Source organism: Pithys albifrons, chromosome 9, assembly GCF_047495875.1.
Source record: "Pithys albifrons albifrons isolate INPA30051 chromosome 9, PitAlb_v1, whole genome shotgun sequence".
Taxonomy (NCBI): Eukaryota; Metazoa; Chordata; class Aves; order Passeriformes; family Thamnophilidae; genus Pithys; species Pithys albifrons.
This window is the reverse complement of record NC_092466.1, coordinates 6,139,747-6,157,658: the sequence shown is the minus strand read 5'-3', so window position 1 is coordinate 6,157,658 and position 17,912 is coordinate 6,139,747. Positions and strand designations below refer to the sequence as shown.

The 17,912-nt window shown below is 41.4% G+C and overlaps 1 protein-coding gene across 3 annotated transcripts in view; it reads left to right on the top strand.

Moving 5' to 3' along the window:
• The first annotated feature begins 3,429 nt into the window (after nucleotides 1-3,429).
• INPP5F (inositol polyphosphate-5-phosphatase F) overlaps nucleotides 3,430-17,912 on the top strand; it is a 41,754-nt gene continuing 27,271 nt past the window's right edge. For 2 of the 3 annotated variants that reach the window (XM_071563446.1, XM_071563448.1), the window contains exons 1-2: nucleotides 3,430-3,722; nucleotides 17,536-17,616. In XM_071563446.1, the coding sequence (XP_071419547.1) occupies nucleotides 3,626-3,722; nucleotides 17,536-17,616 (178 nt within the window). In that variant the 5' untranslated portion in view covers nucleotides 3,430-3,625. Of the gene's footprint in view, nucleotides 3,723-5,308; nucleotides 5,331-17,535; nucleotides 17,617-17,912 lie in introns of those variants that run through there. The other variant, XM_071563447.1, reaches the window with a different exon arrangement.

Here is a 17,912-nt window from a genome sequence, read left to right as displayed (position 1 = left end):
CAGTGACTTGGTCACCTGCAAAGTGCAATTTGTAGTTGTATAAAAGAGTTGTATGCAGTCAAAACATTCTCATTTACTTTTTGAAAATAGTCTCACTGATTTGCTCTTAAAAGCAAGTGCAATAGAGGAAAATCAATACATTATCCATAAGCCACACAGTATATTGCAGTTATTAACCACATACACATTGCTTTGAGGGGAAAAGGTTATTGTTTTCCTGCTGCTCAGTGAAATGGAAATATTCCCATTGCAAGTAAGAGATTTTCATGGGGAAAGGAGAAAATACTGGGGTAGCTCTTCCTTTAGAGATAGCTACAGATGCCACATGAAACAGTTATTTCAGTGGAAAAAAAGCCAAAACTCAATTCTGGCAAAAATTCTTATGCTGAACTGCTTTCCCTGTTTTTTGAGAAAGTTTTCATTTTCTTGCCAAAAGCTAATGTTCATGCCAGTAGTTTTGTATTTTTTCTGTTATAAAACACAACATACAAGTATTTTCTGGAGTATTTAATATTGAAAGTACATTTACAGGTACTTCAGAAATGTTCTAGTGGCAAATGTTGGCTGTCCCAAACAAATCTCTTTTATCTGCTATATTGTCAGTCAGGAGACTTTTGTTCTGAGGAGTTCCTCCTCGAAGCCAGGCTTTTCAGAGGGTCTGTTTATGCATAACAAAAACCCTCTTAAAAGCACACAAAAACCTTTTCAAAAAAGTATTTTGGAAGAGGAAAGTAACTCAAGAGCCCTTCTTGCATCATTAGCCATCTCACAGAGTTGGGAGACTGGAATCTGGAATATTGCACAAGTCCTTATCCATGGCATCATGGACATGTTATTCATATTCCTGTGTTAGTAGGAACACATTGGAAGCACCTGAGTTACAGAAACAAGCAAACCACTTTTTCTCATCTTAAAAAAAAAACAAAAACAAAAACCTGCAAGAAAATCAGGAGGCTGAACGGGGTAAATTTCCCAGGGCTCCAATGCAAAAAGGAAGTGTATGGAAGGTGTAAGTGGGTAGGGACTGCCAAGGAGGAATATGGAGGCATTGCCTGGACACACAGGGAGGAAAATAGACAGGACAAGCACAGTTAGATTTAAAACTGTCAAGGAGTATTAAGGGTAACACAAAAGTTACTTCAGTGTCAAAAAAAGATGACCCAAGATTTTTCTGATATTTTTCTGGCAGCTACCAGAAGCACAAAAGCCAAAAACCCCAAAAATTGTTCCATGACTTTGTAATCACAGACAATTAGAAATAAAGTTCCTCACACTCTCTACAGTGTCATTTCCAAAACTGGTGTTCTTCATCTCAGGAAAAGTCATGTATTTGTCCAATCTATCCAGTCAATTGTATTTCCAAGTGTGGAGTGTTACTGAATCACATCCCTTCCCATTAATCAACATTTAAACTTGAATCAAGCTGAGGGCAATCAGGTAACACCAAAGGTGCTTGAGTATTTGTCAGCCTATGAATTTTCTTACTGTTCATTAGCTACTGACAATGAATTACAAAAATACAAAATGAATTTTCCATTTCCCCCCCTATGCTAACTAAAGCTGACAGGCTCATAAAAACAGCAGCCAGCTGTGAATCCATGGAAAACACACTGAATGCAAACAGAAAACTACCCAAGGGGAAAAAAAAGCCCTGATCAAAACGTGAACAAGGGCAAAACAAAGTCCGTCCTTGAAATCCTTTGCATGCATTTTAATGGCAACCTTGTGCATTGAACTGCTTGGGAAACGCAACCAGAATAGAGATGATATTGCGAGTGATGAATATTTAGTGAATGATAGTGCAGACTAAACAGATGGGAGCAGAAAAAAGGGTTGTGTTTTGACCCATTGAGACATTCAGTTCTTAGTCTTCACTCCAGAAATGTTCTGAAGCACACGTGCATCCTAAGAGATGTTAATGTCCAATCAAACATATTTAATTTATACACCCAAAGTCATGCATGCACTTAAATGCTTTTCTAGGCTGGCTGCTCAGAACCTTCCAAAATCAAAGTCCTTCCTGGGTCTTGGATGTTAACACTCTAAAAGGAGATTTCTCATTTCTTAATGTCTTTTAGTCACATGTTTTGTAGCATAACTAATACACATTAATGGAGAAACATTTTATGAGAGAGAAATCAATCTTTTCAAAGAATAGTTGGAAAGTCCTGCTGTTCTATTACTGTAGACAGTTATATAATCATTTGCAACTTTTTTTTATTTGTGAGTTGATGAGGTGAATCTCTCCAGCTGCCCATCCCTGGGATGGCACCAAAGCTGTTTTGTCACTGTATCAAGAATAGCGTGGCCAGCAGGCCCAGGGCAGTGACCCTTCCCCTGGACTCTGCGTTGGGGAGGCCACACCTTGAGTGTTGTGTTCAGTTCTGGGCCCCTCAGTTCAGGAAAGATCTTGAGGAACCAAAGCTCTGGAAGCCTGCGGGCTGTCAGTGAGGCTGGGAAGGGTCTGGAGCAATGGCCAGTTTGCTGGTGCATTTCCCAGTGTTGTCTGGAGAGGGGACAGAGGGAATGATTTGCACTTGTACCGGGGATGCTGCCTTCTGTATAAATATTTAAAATCAAAATGAGTTCTGTGCTACTGTCCTGAGATTTCCTTTCCCCACTGGTTACATTCTGTATCAGCTCCTGCCCGTTTCCACAAATAGTTACAGTGGCTCCCTCATGAAAAAGCTGAGGGGAAATGGAGCTGAGGGGACATGTATGGGGCTGAGGGGAGATGAGGCTGAGAGGACATGGATGTGGATGAGGGAACATGGATGGGAGACTGAGGGGAGATGGAGCTGAGGGGACATGGAGCTGAGTGGACATGGATGGCACTGAGAGGAAATGGATGGTGCTGAGGGGACATGGATGGTGCTGAGGGGACATGGAAGGGGCTGAGGGAACATGGATGGGAGAGTGAGGGGACATGGAAGGGGCTGAGAGGACATGGATGGGGCTGAAGGGACATGGATGGAGCTGGGGAGAGATGGATGTGGCTGAGGGGACATGGATGTGGATAAGGGGACGGGGGGGGGGGCTGAGGGGACATGGTTGGCACTGAGGGGACATGGATGGGGCTGAGGGGATATGAGGCTGAGGGGAGATCGAAGAGGCTGAGGGGACATGGATGGAGCTGAGGGGATATGAGGCTGAGGGGAGATCGAAGGGGCTGAGGGGACACGGATGGGGCTGAGGGGACATGGTGGTACTGAGCGGAGATGTGTGGGGCTGAGGGAACATGGGTCGGGCTGAGGGGACACGGATGGTGCTGAGGGGACATAGAATGTGCCCCGGCAGCCCCCGCACGGACCGGAGGGCGGGAGCGCTCGCGCAGCCCCACCCCTCGGCCCCTCCTTTCGGCCTCGCCCCCCGGCGCGCGGCCCCTTTAAGCTCGCGCGGGCGGGCCCGGTGTGTGTCACGTGCGCGGCGGCGGCGGCGGCGGGCCCGGAACGGGGCCCGAGCGCGCGCCCGGACCGGCTGAGCGGCGCGCGCGCCCCGCGCCCTTCCCGTTCCCCGCGTTCCGCCCCGGGGGCGCGCGCGGCGGAGGGAGAGCCCCGGGATAGCCCCGCGCGCCCCTCTTTGCTCGCCCCTTCCTGCCCTCCCTCCCTGCCGGAGCCGCCCGAGCATGGAGCTGTTCCAAGCCAAGGACCACTACATCCTGCAGCGCGGGGAGCGCGCACTGTGGTGCAGCCGCAGGGACGGCAGCCTGCAGCTGAGAGCCGGTGAGAGGGACACCCGGGACGGGCAGGGCAGGGCAGGGCGGGGGGTCCCGGCCGTGCCGCCGCTCCCCGCAGCTCCCGGACCGGCCGCGGGTCCCCCCGGGCTGCGGGAGCCGCGCAGGGTTACGCGTGTCCCGCGGCACGGCCGGGCACGCACCTTCCCTCGCCCTGTGTTTTGTTTCTCCGCGAAATAAAGCCCGAGTGCCCGGGCAGTGCCCGGTGCCGGCGGTGTCTGGTCCCCCCGGGAGCAGCGCCGGGCTGGGGTCAGCCTTACATAAGGGATGCTCCCGCTGGATGAATGGCGATTTGGGCCAGTGTGTCCCCCTGGTCGCCTCCTCCGGGAGAACCGAACAGGTGGCTGTGCTAGGTTGGGACTGGATGGTCTTTAAGGTTCATCCCAACCCCTTGCTATTCTGTTGTTTCTAAACTGCTGCTGAATTTTTTAGTGGCTGTGTGCTGATAGCTACAGTGCTACAATTAGATGTATCCCTCCTCCCTCTGTGTTAATACCGGGCTGAGGAGATGGTAACGTGAACAAAAATTGAGATGGAGTTGTGTAAATGGGAATTTTGAAACAGTGGCAATTATCCCGTCCTGTCTGGGAAGTTAGTTAGTAAAGGTGGCTATAAAATGAAATACCACCCTTAGAAACCATCCTGCTTTGGGAATTATGGGCTCCCTGCCTGTTGGTGGGGGTTGGAACAGTATGATCTTTAAGGTCCCTTCCAATGCAAACCACTCAATGACTCCCTGATTCCGATATGTAGCTTTGATGTAAAGGACCATACTGACCCTGTTTATATGGTGAAGGTGCTCTAAAGAGCTGTGGGTTTCACCAAACATGTGGCAGGTTGCACATATGTTATTCACAGCTTTCCAAAACTGGGATCCACACTATGCCAAAACTGGTGTCTGAGTGTGCATGTGGCCAGGTCCATTGTCTGAGTACAGTAGTTTATGAGCTTTTTTTAAAAAGACTGGTCAGATCTATACAAAAACATCAAATACCATTGCTGTCTGTTTTTCTGAAGAACTGTTTTTCATACTGCACTTTCTTGTGTTTTCATTCTTGAGTTGTCTTGTCAGTGCAATTTGTTTGTGTCTCTTAGATAAAATCACAGTCTGTGTCAAGTTAGTGTGACTAATTCTATTCCATCAGCTTCACTAACCCAGCAATACTTTGATTGGTAAGTGATCTCACAAAGTATTTGATGTTAAGCCAGCAAAACCCACTGCTGGTCAATGAAGTATGTTCTTTCACAGAGTGAAAAAACCTCCCTCAGGTTTGGATTTGTGGTAATTGTAGTCACCTGCATAGGCATAAAAGCTCCTACTGGACCCAGAGTAATAAAAGCACAAACTAGTGAGCTGTAGTTCTGGAGACTGGTGTTTCAAAAGTTTCATTTTAAAAGCATCAATCCCTTGTTTTCATGCAGCCATTGCTGTGTTTATTTATTTTTTCTTGGTGTCCATTATGCTCCCAGAGGCTTTGCCAGTGCCCTGCAGTTTGTCTGTGTGCTGTTCAGCAGCATTTTGCCCTGAGCCTCCCTCTCCATTTTCAGCCAGTTTCCATGTGATCCCTCGTGTGTGTGACCTGCAGATTAATGAAAGGTAATGTGATACTGAATTCTCTTGGTCTGCTTGAAACTCTCGATTGTTAGTCACTCTTTCTCATTTCAATGTGTTTGTGGTTTTGTTTTTCCAACCCTGTCTGTGCATCATCTTCTAGACAGCTGACTTTAGGAAATTAACTACCTTAGTATGTTGAGTGCAAGCCCAAGAAAGAAACAGTTCTCTTACAGGAAGTATTTTTTTGATCAATAGCTCTTTCTGGTATTGAACAAAGCTGCATATCCTCAATTTTACAATTTTATTACATTTATAATTGAGGCCACTGACGGAAATGAGCAAATGGATTTCTGTGTGATGAGTCACTGCAATGTTAAAAAAAGCAAACGAAGTCATAACTTGTGTTCATTGACATGTTTAATAATCTGTCAAAAGGCTGTAATCTAACTATGTGTGTCTGCTTGGTTTTGGAGGTATTGGATTTATTCTGTCTGAGTTAATCTTTGTACATTCATGGGTTGAAATAGATAGTGCTGGTAAACCTTGCAAAGTGTTGCTTTATATGGTAGGTCTGAGTCTAAAGAACTGGTACTAAACTTTAAAATACTCTCCTCCCTCAACTATAAAGGCATGTTCAGAAATTTGCTAATCTTAAAAGCTGTGTTTCTGGCCTCTTTGAATCGTGGAGATAACAGCTTGAAAAGGCAAAAAATCTTGTTAAATATTTGCCATAAGCAAAGTCTGAGGTTGGCCTCAGTTTGAAGGATGTCTGCCTGTGTTTACAAGATGTTTCTGTTTTTTTTATATGCTCTAAAGTGAAAGCACTAATGAGTCACCTGCAGGAAATCCATTAATCACTTTGACATCATGGATTTTTAAGGAATTTAGCTGTCTACAGTGTACTTTTTTTAGTGTAGTGAAAAAGCATGTGTTGGTCAATTATGTCTTAAATACCTTCCATCAGGTCTTGGTCAGGGTTTCACTCTTGGCTTACTCTGTTCATGCTCTGCTGTTCCTAACTGGTAATTCTACACAGGTTACAAACACAATTTTACTGGTGATATTGGTATAATTTATGTGTTTATATTTGCATGTGTATACATGTATAGAAAGGAGCAGAAGTATTGAAGGCACTTCACTCTTCTCAGCATTTACTTATCAATAGAAAAAGGAATGAGACTGTTGTGTCCTGAGAGCTTCTGTTATCATTGTGTTGGCCTTGATAATACTCCAGGCAGCAATACCTTGCTAAATAACATTAGGAAAAGCTGCTACTAAAACTATTTCTAGGAGTTATGCTGATTCCCACCACCCTGGAGGAAAAACCTATCAGGTATTGAGTGATTGGAATTATTTTAACACAGCTTTTAGGGATGTCGTGCTCAAAGACTCCATTGCTGCCTCTGCCTGTAAGAGTAAGGTGGTTTTCAGACATGTATTTCCTTTGGAATTGTAGCTTGAGGCAAATGAGCCATTTGTTTGTTTCAAATAATGACTTCAGGAATGTATTGGTACAGTATTTGTTTTCATCTGTTAAAAGTGGTTGTGAATCAGCAACTGAAGCAATGCCTTTTAAATACTTCTAATGAGGGACATGCTGCCAAACAGCATTTTCAGAGCATCAGGGGACAGATTTCAGGATAAATGCCGTAGTCTGATAGTGTGAAATCTTCCCTGAAACACAAATCATAAGGCCATCTAATATTCTAAATGTGTGCTTGCCTTACTCCTCAAAGGCATTACAGGAGTTGTGTAAGAAATTACTTGTCAGAATTCCTGAGCTGTTCTTCATGGCTGTGGACTGGAGGAGAGGAGTTCTTTTGTGTGAAGTCTTGTGTCTGAAAATGCTCAAGTGAAGTTCATGAGCTAATTAATTGTATAAGATGTGAAACCACTGATACCAATACATGTATTGGTAAGTTTAAGGCTATAGAGCAGTCCTAAGCAGGGCTCTAAAGGGGGTGATGGCCTGAGTGTTAACTCCTACTACTGAATTATTTCATGTAAAATTGCCTTCCTGAATTTCAGCAGTATGTCTTGAAAACTGCCTGTCTATTCTGGGAAATGAATTCCACAGGAGGCTGGAGCTTTAGAAAAATTCTCTCCATATTTCAAGTTACTTCATAAGGAACCTCAAGCTGTTTTTTGACACCTTTTTATCTGCAATGGTTCCTGCGCTGCTTCTCGCCCTTGCTTGCTCATTCTGTTCCCTCTTTTCCTTACTCTTCCTTAGTTGTCAGCGCCATGTACTTTGTGACAAACCAGATGTCAGAGCTGATCTGAATTCGCTGCAACCCAGCAGGAACATGTGCCTGAATCTTGAGCAGTTGGGCCCCTGTTGCTGCTCGTTCCTTCTCGTACAAGAGAACGGAGGGGCCTGGGGGACTGGGATGGGCTTCTCGATGCCCTTTGATGGATTAAATATTACATACATTAGTCAGTGTTGTAGCACTGTGAGGCAAGATCTTCAAATGTATTTATCAGAGAGAAATGATTTTCCCCTTTTAATAAGTAAGATTTGCTTTGTAATGTTATCCATGATTCTTTCTACAGAGCATATAAACCTGAAACTGAGACTTATCTGGGTTAATAGTATGTTACAGCCTCACCTGGTGAGAATTAAATAAATTTTGAGGTGAGGTGCTTCTTTACTTTCCTGTGGAGTCTTAGCAGATAAGTTGAATATAACAAGGGTGTTCCTGTCTTTTTTATTCTCATTTTCCTTCTATGAAAAGTTCTGGAAATACAAATCTTGTCCTAACTCATATATGCAGGTGTCTTGGAGTTCCTGCCCATGCTGAAATGACTTGAGGTTTTAAATGCATGAAAAGCTTCTTAAGCTTGATATTCTGGTGTTGCTGGTTCTTTTTTTTTCTTTTCCCCCAGAATTAAATGAATTTAATTCAAGTGGATTTTTGTGCCTTGAATTTTCCTTGCAGACGTTGGAGTCCTCTTTGATCTCATGAGTTAGTATTAACTAAATATTGAATAGGAAATTGCAGGCTAACTGCAACTAAAATATTTAGAACAGAAGGCACTGACTTCAAATAAGTAAGGTCTGCATCTGTACCAGAGGCTTGTGGTTTATTCATCTGAGAATACTGTTGTTCTTATTAGGTTCTTTCACAGTTTAACAGTGTGGGTGATATTTCAGTGCTACAGGTGTAAGGGAACATTAAAACTTCAATGTTTTTAAGTTTTAAACTCTCTGAACTGCACAAAAAGGCAGCCATTTGTTTGATATGCTGCCTGTGCTTTTTAAAAACAATTATTGTAGATTGGAATGGGATTTTTTTTTAATGGTGTTAAATTGATACTGTTAAACATGCAGGAGAAACCTTGAAACTGTGTCCCAGAAAGGAAGTTAATGCTGTAGCTTTTAAGGTGAGGGTTTTTAAAGACCTTTCCCTGAAGGTTTTGTGGAACTTGAGGAGGCACTTGATGGGCACTGGAGCATTTGCTGGTAGTGGGAGTGGGACTGGCAACAGGAGAACATTGTCTTGCTTCTCTTCCCAAGGGCTTTGCTGCAGCTGCCACAGGAGCCCTGGAATGTCAAGGGGCTCCACAGGGACTTCACTAAATACTTCCTCAAACTGTGAGACTTCTCAGATGGTACTTAAGCATTTTTATTTAACAGCAAATTCTTCAGTGCAGTAGCAAATATGTCTCAAATACAGCTTGATTAAACACTGAATGTGCTTCAGAAACTCATCCTTTAGGTTTGTGTACTGAGAGTCAGTTTGGCAGAATGTACTTTTTACCCTCAGATATCTCAAAGATTTGCGTCTACTCATTAAAGTATTTAGAAGTTTCACAATTCATATTTAATCTTATAGAGAACATGAATTTTTAATTTACATAGAGGTTTTTAGAGATGAAGATGCAAATTTTGAGTTGCTAAATTTGTTTCTCATTAAGTGTTAAACTTGCTGTGAACTTGTGACTCAGAGTAGCTCTGCTCATTGAATGTTCTGGATTTGTTAGGAAAATGTGTCTTGTTATTCTAATTGAGAAATTCATATGCACAGCTAAATCTGTATTTCTTGAAAACCCCCTGTCCTGGTATGTAACCTTAACTTGGTCTAGGATGATTTCTCTCCTCTCTTTATTTAAATGAATATCAACAGAAACTTTTCCTAGTTTGTTTTCAATTGTGAATTAGCCACAGCACGTTTGCAAGAATCCCATGCAAAAATCTGAACCAGGAACTGACACTTCTAAGACGGAACCCGAAAACAGAGTCCCCAAAGGACGGATGTACCTGTGGCCATGTGCGGGTTTTTCTTCTCCCTTGATCTGTTTAAACCTTTAGTGAAGTGCTCTGATACCATCTGTGGAGTTAACCCAGCTGCTGGTCACCCGTTATTTGAGCTGGTCATCTTCTCATTACTTACCTATTTGTTAAAATCATTGCATTTCGTGTGTTTTCATAGAAAACAAAGTAATGGAGACAGAGAATCTAGAAGAGAAAAATTACTGGACATATTTCTAGAGGAGGAATTTGGAAATAGTGCAAAACCTCTTTTTTATGAAAGCTCTGCTTTGGTAAACAGGTACATTAATACTTAATCCTCAGTTGTGTTTTCTTGTTCCAAACATCTCCAATTACTTCCCCATTAAAAACTGGGAGAGAATTGTTTTCCTGGAAAGCTGAACCAAAATGAATGAAATACCACTTGAACACTCAGGTTTTCATTCTAAGGAAGAATTCTTACTTAAAGAGAACCCTGAAGCAGTGTTTGCTGTGTCTTTGTAAAACTTCTGAAAACAAGGCACTTGAACATACTTTGAGCTGGAAAACTTGTGTTCTGAGTCATTTGCCAGGTCTTTATCTCTGGTAAAGTATTAGGGATAGTGGGTAAAATCATGCTGAGATGCTGAAGAAAATGATGTAAATGATGCCAGCATTGTGCAAAACAGAATTCTGAGCCAAATTTAAAAGTATATGACCTTGCCCAAGAGGAGCTGCAGAATGTAAATGATAAATATGCTGGTCTGTCATTAACTGTCAACTTTCAGCTTTTCTTTTCTCTTTTTTCAGTTTAGGAAAAAGAGCAACTTTCCCACGTGTTGGTTGAGTTCTCACTGATGGTTGGGTTCTTCCCTGATTGATGTGTCTTCTATTAATGTCTAAGTGATATGTTGCTGCTTGTGATCTGATTAAATAGTCAAATTGTCCCTAACATTAAAAATAAAGGTGAGGATATGTGTGGTGTGTGTGTCCTGAAAACCTTTACTGTCTGTTCCTGAAACACGTGCCAAGCTTTTGAGTATAATTCCCTTATTTAGTGCTAGAAATGTTTGTTTCCAATCCATAATTCTTTTTGTGCTGAGTCTCATTAGCTGGGCAATCAAAGAGGAAACTTAATTATGGTGTCAAAGGACAGGTGACAGTGAGGGGAAACATTACCTTAGACTTGGCTCACCACACCTGCCAGTAATTCTCTCATGGCTCTTAAGAAGCATTAACATAAGTCAGCTCAGTGATTACCAAAACAAACTAATTTCCTTAATTGTGAAATCCTTCTGCTACTTTAATGTTTATATTTAAATTTTTTTGAGGATAGGATAGCTTTCTTTCATACTTATTCAGCATAGCTGTAACTGAGCACACTTTTAATAGAGAATCTTCAGAATGAGTGAACACAGTGTTTAAGCTGTCAGTTTTGTAAGTAGTTTTGAATAAAATCTTTCTCCTTCCTGTTTGACAGTTCCCTTCTTGCAGAGTAAATAGGATTTAAAAAAATGTAGACAACCTCCTGCTTTCTTAACTTTCAGGATATACCCACAAGCAGCTTGAGCTTTGCTGAAATACCAGCTGAAAACGGGAATGTGTGTTGGTGTGTAATAATTAGAGCAGTGTTATTGCTTTTGGAAGGATAAAAGGTGTTGTTTTCTTTCCTGTATCATTTCTGAGAAAGTATTTACTAGTTGAGTTCAGCAGTGTGAAGAATTAAAGGAAGTTCTAAAGTTAAACAACCAAAAACCCCAAACCAACCAACGAGAAACCCAACCCTTTCAGCTTCAGTGGCTTGGCACATATTTGCATTTTAAGAGTCCCTGCCGGGCAGTTTTCGGAATGGTATTTACAGGTTTGTGGAGGGATTGTGAGCAGCTGATTCTCATTCCAAGCATTTAAATGCATCGAACAGCTTGTTGCATGTTTAGCCACCTACATCAATGGTTTCTGAAGTGGGGTGCACACATCCACTGGGGGCTGGGAAGAAAATATTTTATACCAGTAATAAAGATATGGGAAACACTTTTTAAAAATCCTTTTATTTCATCCATCAAAACCTCTTGGGTTTTGTACATTTTATAATATATGTAATATTAGTACTGTAGAATATGTAAATAATTTATAAATAAATACACACATCTTTGGTGTTCACACTGAAATATTTTTTTCCATGCTGTGTTAATTGATGAAAAATTTGGAGGCAACTGATCCACAGGGTCAAGTTTTGTTTGGAGCAAACAACTGGTAACAGCAGTTTGTTCCAACTGGTAGTACAGGAGTTCCTTGTGCAATTACATGTAACACTGGATACTCTCCAGACTACTGAACATTTTCCACATGTTTTTCAGTTTCCCAAGCAATGCCTGGTGACTCAGGGGATTTCGAGGCTGCAGCAGAACACAAAGAAGTGCTTCTTTATCAGAATGAGTAGTAACGATTCATTTTTGTTGGGTGCTTTATCTGGGACTTGCATCCTGCTTCTGTAGCAGCAATACAAACTTGTATTTTGTGCTTCCCCCCCACTGCTTTAAAGTTAACATTTTGTGACAATTAAGAGCTTGTCATACTGTCTTAATACTCCTTCATCTTTTTGCAAGGAGCTTAAATACAAATGTAGAAATCTGTGTTGAAAGGAAAACTCAATTAGCCCAAGTTTCGTTTGCATAAGTAGTACTTTATTTCCTCCAAGAGAAAGAAGTTCAACTTTATACTCTTAAATCCTCCCAGTTAACTTGTAATCTCTTAATCCTGGTTAATATTTCAGAACATTCAAAGATGGACTGGAACTTTGAAGCAGACTTTCTTCTGAAAAGCTACAAGAGGTCATAGGGGTCAAATAATGCTAATAATAAAGTCTTGCTGTTGTCTTTGATCTAAAGCAAACATAATTTAAAGAAAAAAAGATTAAAACTATCTAAAAATAGTATTGAAGTTTTCTTCCTGAAAATTAACCCTTCAGGTGTCAAAAGTTACAGCAGCAGAGCCAAATGATTGATTTTGTCTCATACAGGGAGTTATTCTGCTTTTACTTTTTCTGTATAAGTATCTATTGCTTGTGTTGAATGGTGTAAATGAGAGAGAATTGCTGCTCTGTCAGACTGTAGAAAGTCTTTGAGAAATGGCTGGTATTTGTGTCTGTGTTCATAGACTTCATATAACCTGAGCTGGCAGTTCAGTGACACACAGGGGTGTTGTGGTGAGTGCCCTGACATCAAACCCTGGCCAGCTGAGGTCCATTCCTGAAGGCCACCAAAGTCTGAGGAAGATAAGAGGTGTTTGCCCTCTGAACTGCAGCAAGACTGACAGAGAAATAATTCCAGCTAGTTGGATTGAGCCAGGCAGCAGCTCAGTCATATGAGCTGGATTCAAGTAAGTACAAGAGAAATTGGTTTTCCTCCTGTTTTCTCCCCAGAGAAGCTGACAGGCTGCCTGCTTAAGCTCCCCAGACTTGCCTACAGTCGTTCTGGGCTGAGCAAGTGCTTTATTCCAAAGCAGCAGTTTGTTTTCTTACTGGAATTTGTGCCTGACCTTGGATGAGCTCAACTGGTGTAGACTGGAGAAGGGGCCAGAAAGCAGTTTTGGCTTTTGATACTCTTCCAAGTTGCTTTTGTATCCCCTTTATCAGGGCTATGTTTTTGTAAACACAAAGAATTAAAGAAACTTTATCTGGTGTTGTGTGGCCCTGCATCGCTGCTGGTGAGCTCGAGGAGGGGCTGGGGAAGTAATCACATCAAAGCTGGTTTTGTTCAGAATTTGTGAAGGAAGCTCCATTGTACTGCAACTACAATGCTGATACAATCACTGTGAGTGGTAAATGTATTGCCAGAGATCCTTAATCTCTGATAGAAACTGGCTAAAAGAGGCAACATTTATTTAATAGTGGGAATGTAATTAGTGGGATAAGGGAAGGAATGAGTAATTTTATACTTCAGGATGGAGACTTGGTGAGCAAGTACATACCTCATAGTATTCCAGGCATGTCTTAAGGCCTGTCAAACTGGCAGATCTCTCAAATTAAAACATACTGAGGACAGCAGAGAAATCCTTGAGTCAGGGAAGATCTTCCAGGGAACTCAACTCACTGCTCACAATGATTCTGGGCACAGCTTCCTATTTTCTGCTTTGAAGGACAGTGGCTACTTTGACACTGCTCATTATCACCAGCACAATACTGTAAGAAGTCTGTTTTAACAACATTGTGTTGCAGTTTAAGGTTGAGAAATCTTTATTCCTGTCTGTCTGAGGTTCCAGAGGCGACCAGGATGGCATATCTAGGAAAATAAGTTTGTGTGGGGAAACAAGAGTAACTGTGTTGATAAAAATTGTATTACATGTTATGTCTGAAAACATTGTCTGTTTTGGGTGTAGAGGAAAGTCCAGTGTTTCCTTTGATAGGGCCTTGTGGTGGTTAATTGTTATTGATAGGCATTTCTGTTAAAAAAATTAATCAAACTTGTAATGCATTTTTTTCAGCATTCAGCAGCCAGAAATGTGGGGAGGTCTCTTATGTGTGCTATCCTAACACTTTTAACTAAGGATTTTCAGTTTTGTTTTGTATGGCTACTTTCCCCTTTGGCTTAAAAATGGTGTGGATACCTTCTGTACCATGTATCACTGTCTACTGACTTCTGCTGTCTTTTAAATTCTTCTGTATTTTATGGTTAAAGACTAAACTACAGGCTTGCAGTTAACTTTGTTGGATCTCTGTATATTTGAAATCATTTGCATAAGCAAAGATGAAGTGGTTATAATTGCCAAAGATGCAGGATAGAGGCTGGAGGTTGCTGCTGTCAGATTTGCCTGACAGACTAAATGGCTGCAAGAGAACAGTCTTGAAGGATTTTACAGGGTTAGACAAAAGTTGGAGACAGCTTCTTCCTCTACAGAGTAAATAGGACTGCACTGAACATGAAACCCCATCTTCTTTGGGTGTGCGTGGGGAATGATATTTAAACCTTTGAGTTTGTTTGGTTCATCCATCCTACATTTCCAGAGTGCACTCTTCAAGAGCAAGAGGTTCATATTGGTATTTACTGTAGTGCTATTCATTCAACAGGAGTGGGTGTTGTCTCTGAGCTGAGATACACAGGAAGCTGAACTATAACCAGTAACAAAGTTCTAATCAGAAGGTTGGAACCAGATATGTTTTATTTAGCTAAAACAACTTACTTGCTTTGATGCTGTCACACATACTTTCCTACAGAATGTTCTCTAGAAATAGTGTGAGAAAAAAAATAAATCTTGTGATCCTTTCACCAAAGGAAGTCAGCATGATTCCACAGTTGGTGTTTTTTTCACAGCAAACAGGCATTTCTCCTGTAAGACTTTTTTGCATCTATGTTTTCTTCAACACTGAAAAAAAGTCAGTCTTCTCGAATGATGCTAAATGTGTGTTTGTTTTTTTCCATATGCCCTGCCCTCCCCATAGAAAATTTTCTTAAAACAATCAGCTTTCACCAGTAGTAATTTGATAATAGTGCTTGTCACAAGAGCCAGTGCTGCCCAGCTGGTGGATCCATATTTGCTGTCTCCACACTCTTAAAGTGGAATGTGCATTTAACTCCAAATACGTTCCCTTCTTTCCCAAAGCTTGTCTGTACTATAAGTCAAGCTTGAGAGCCATTTCTCACTGTGCCTTTACTACTGGGGTGGTTGTTTGTACTCCTTTAGAAGCCTTGGATAATACATGTTATGTCTAGAGCTACCTCTGTCAGAGGAACCCACAAGATTAACAGAACAGTGATGTTTGCTATTGTCTGTACAGTCCCTTATACCAGTTTTCTTATGTCCTTTTGCAGGCAAGACTAAACTATTGTTTCCTTATATCTGTAATGAAACTAAAATATTTTCTCTCTTTTTATTGCTTGTAAGCTGCTGGCAGAAAACATCACTTCCTATCCAGAGCTTTACTACTAGTATCTCTTGTCATAACAGGAAATCAGTGCTTTAAAAAGCCTCAGGTGATGGTCTAGTTTACTGGGTTTGTGGTAGCTATGGTAGACCTTCACTGGTTTGGTTCTTTAAATTCCCCCTGTGCTTGGCTTTTTTTGGCTGCCTGATGGATCTGGCTGGTTTCTGGCTGTCACAGTGGAACCTGAATGTGAAAGTCAGTTGCAAAAACAGCGAGAAGCAGATGAAGTCTGAGACAGTGCAGCTCTGGGGGAGTCCCAAAAGACAAATCTGGGCTTGTGTGGGTGAACCAGGAAAGAAGTGGAATATTTGGGAGTGAGGAAAGCTGCCTGTGCTCCTCTTTCCTGTGTCTAGTAGCTCGGGTTTCCCTCTCAGCATACAGATGTTACAGAATCACAGACCATTCTGAGTTGGAAGGGACCCCCAAGGATCATCGAGTCCAACTCTTAAGTCAGTGGCCCATACAGGAGATTGAACCCATGACCTTGGCATTATTACAACCAAGTTTTAACCAGCTGAGCTACTGTTGTATGTTACTGGGAGAGTGAAACAGCTCAGGCTGTTCTAGAGCTGGTTCTGTATGAGCACAAGTCTCTGTCATGAGGATACAGGATGTGTTTTAGGTGCTTCAGCAGGGGTTGAGGGCAAATCAAACTGTTCACTCTGCCACACCCACCGTCACTGATTTCCTGGTGCTCATCTGTCTGTGTTAGTCTCCTGAAGAAGTTCATTTGATTCCTGCATGATTCCTATGAGGTTCTGTGCACACCAAGTAACTCTGTCTCTGCTACAGTGAAACAGGGAGAACCAGGAGTTTGGGTCAGTTTGGTCACACACGTTCATTGTGGGTTTGTGCTGCTCCTGCAGTCATGGCTTTAAATTCTGCCACTGTGGGCTTTTAGTTCCTGCTTGTCTGTGTACGGGCACGTGGGATCTGCCCCATTGAATAAGGCCATTCTAGATCTACCCTGATTTCAAATGCTTGTGCAAATGCTTCTGGTGTATTATAAATTGTGATGCTGAAAGTTAGGGAAAACAAAAAGTGTGTTCTTGAAATATCAAAGTCTCAATTAAAAAAAAAATCATACTCTCAGTTGTTACTGCAGGTCTCAGACTTCCAAGAAGAAACAAAGGTCTTGTAAATAGAAAGTGTGCTGGTAGAGGATTTGACCTCTTATGTTGTGTGAGGTTTTTCTTTAAAATGTTCATCTATTTACAAGAAGAGCTAAGATACTTATTTTGTCTGGATGTTAAAACGAGAAACTTTTTACCTTGGAACAAGGGCATTTTGGTAGATTACAACTTGTCCTTTGTTGTATAGAAAGACCTCTTCTCCTTAGAGTTTCTTCTCTCCTACACAGATATTATTTGCTTTTAAGGATTTGTTTTCACTTTAAAGATTAGAATTAGGAGTTTTATTCTTTCCCCCAGTCATGAATCCTTGAAGAAGTGCTACACTATCAGAAACTGTCCTTGCCTTCTGCTTTCTCTTCTACTTCCCATGTGTTTCACTGGAATTTAAACAGCAGCAGATCTTGAAACCTAAACCTTCAGTTTGTGTGCTTTGATATTGCATGTAATTGTGAAGAGTCTTTTAAGAGAAGAGGAAGTGTGTGAGTGTGTGTGGTGTGTGTGTGCATGTTTATAGAAAGAGGATGTGAAAGTAATAGCAGTGGATACTTTGGGAGGGAGCTGGGGTTGAAAGTTAACATCTGCTGAGATTTTGAGGCTCTGTTATTAACTTAGTGACCTGTATTCCATTCCACTATAGCCATGTAAGGTTTCAGTTATGTTACACAGTCTAATTAGAAGAATTGAGCCTCCATCAAACTGAATTATTGGAGCTCAAAGCTACTTTTTTCCCTCTCAAACATCTGGGAAGTTATCTGGGGTAGGACTAAATTGGAAACTTAGTAATTTAGTCATAACTACTTGGTAGCAAGCAAAGATTGAAGAACCTGTGCCTTACCTTGTTGTGTGAATTATGGTATATCTTCTGCCTTCTAAGGTGGGGAAGGTGAAGAGGATGACCATCACTGGTGTAGTTGTCCTGTGGAGTTTGCTTTTTAAAAACAGGAGCTTTGTTCTTTTTTGCAGCCACTGATCTTCTTTTGGCTTGGAATCCCATTTGTCTGGGCCTGGTAGAGGGAGTCATTGGTAAAGTTCAGCTTCATACAGGTATGTGGTTAGTTCTGTTTTGATTTTTTTTTTCTGGTATGGGTTTTTAAATTTATTTTATTTACTGCTAAATTTGTTTTAAAGTCTTTGTATTGCAAATAATACTGCATAGCTCAGATGGAATGATGTAGTATTCTTTACACTGGAGGAATAGTCCCTAAATATGTGAACTTGCCAAAGTGATGGTATTATAGTTGCAGATGCAAATTCCCTCTATTCTCCAGTGTGTGTGTTTTGGTTTGACACTGTCACTTAAAAATAAAGAACTGCATTTGCAAATAGTAGAAACTTGTATT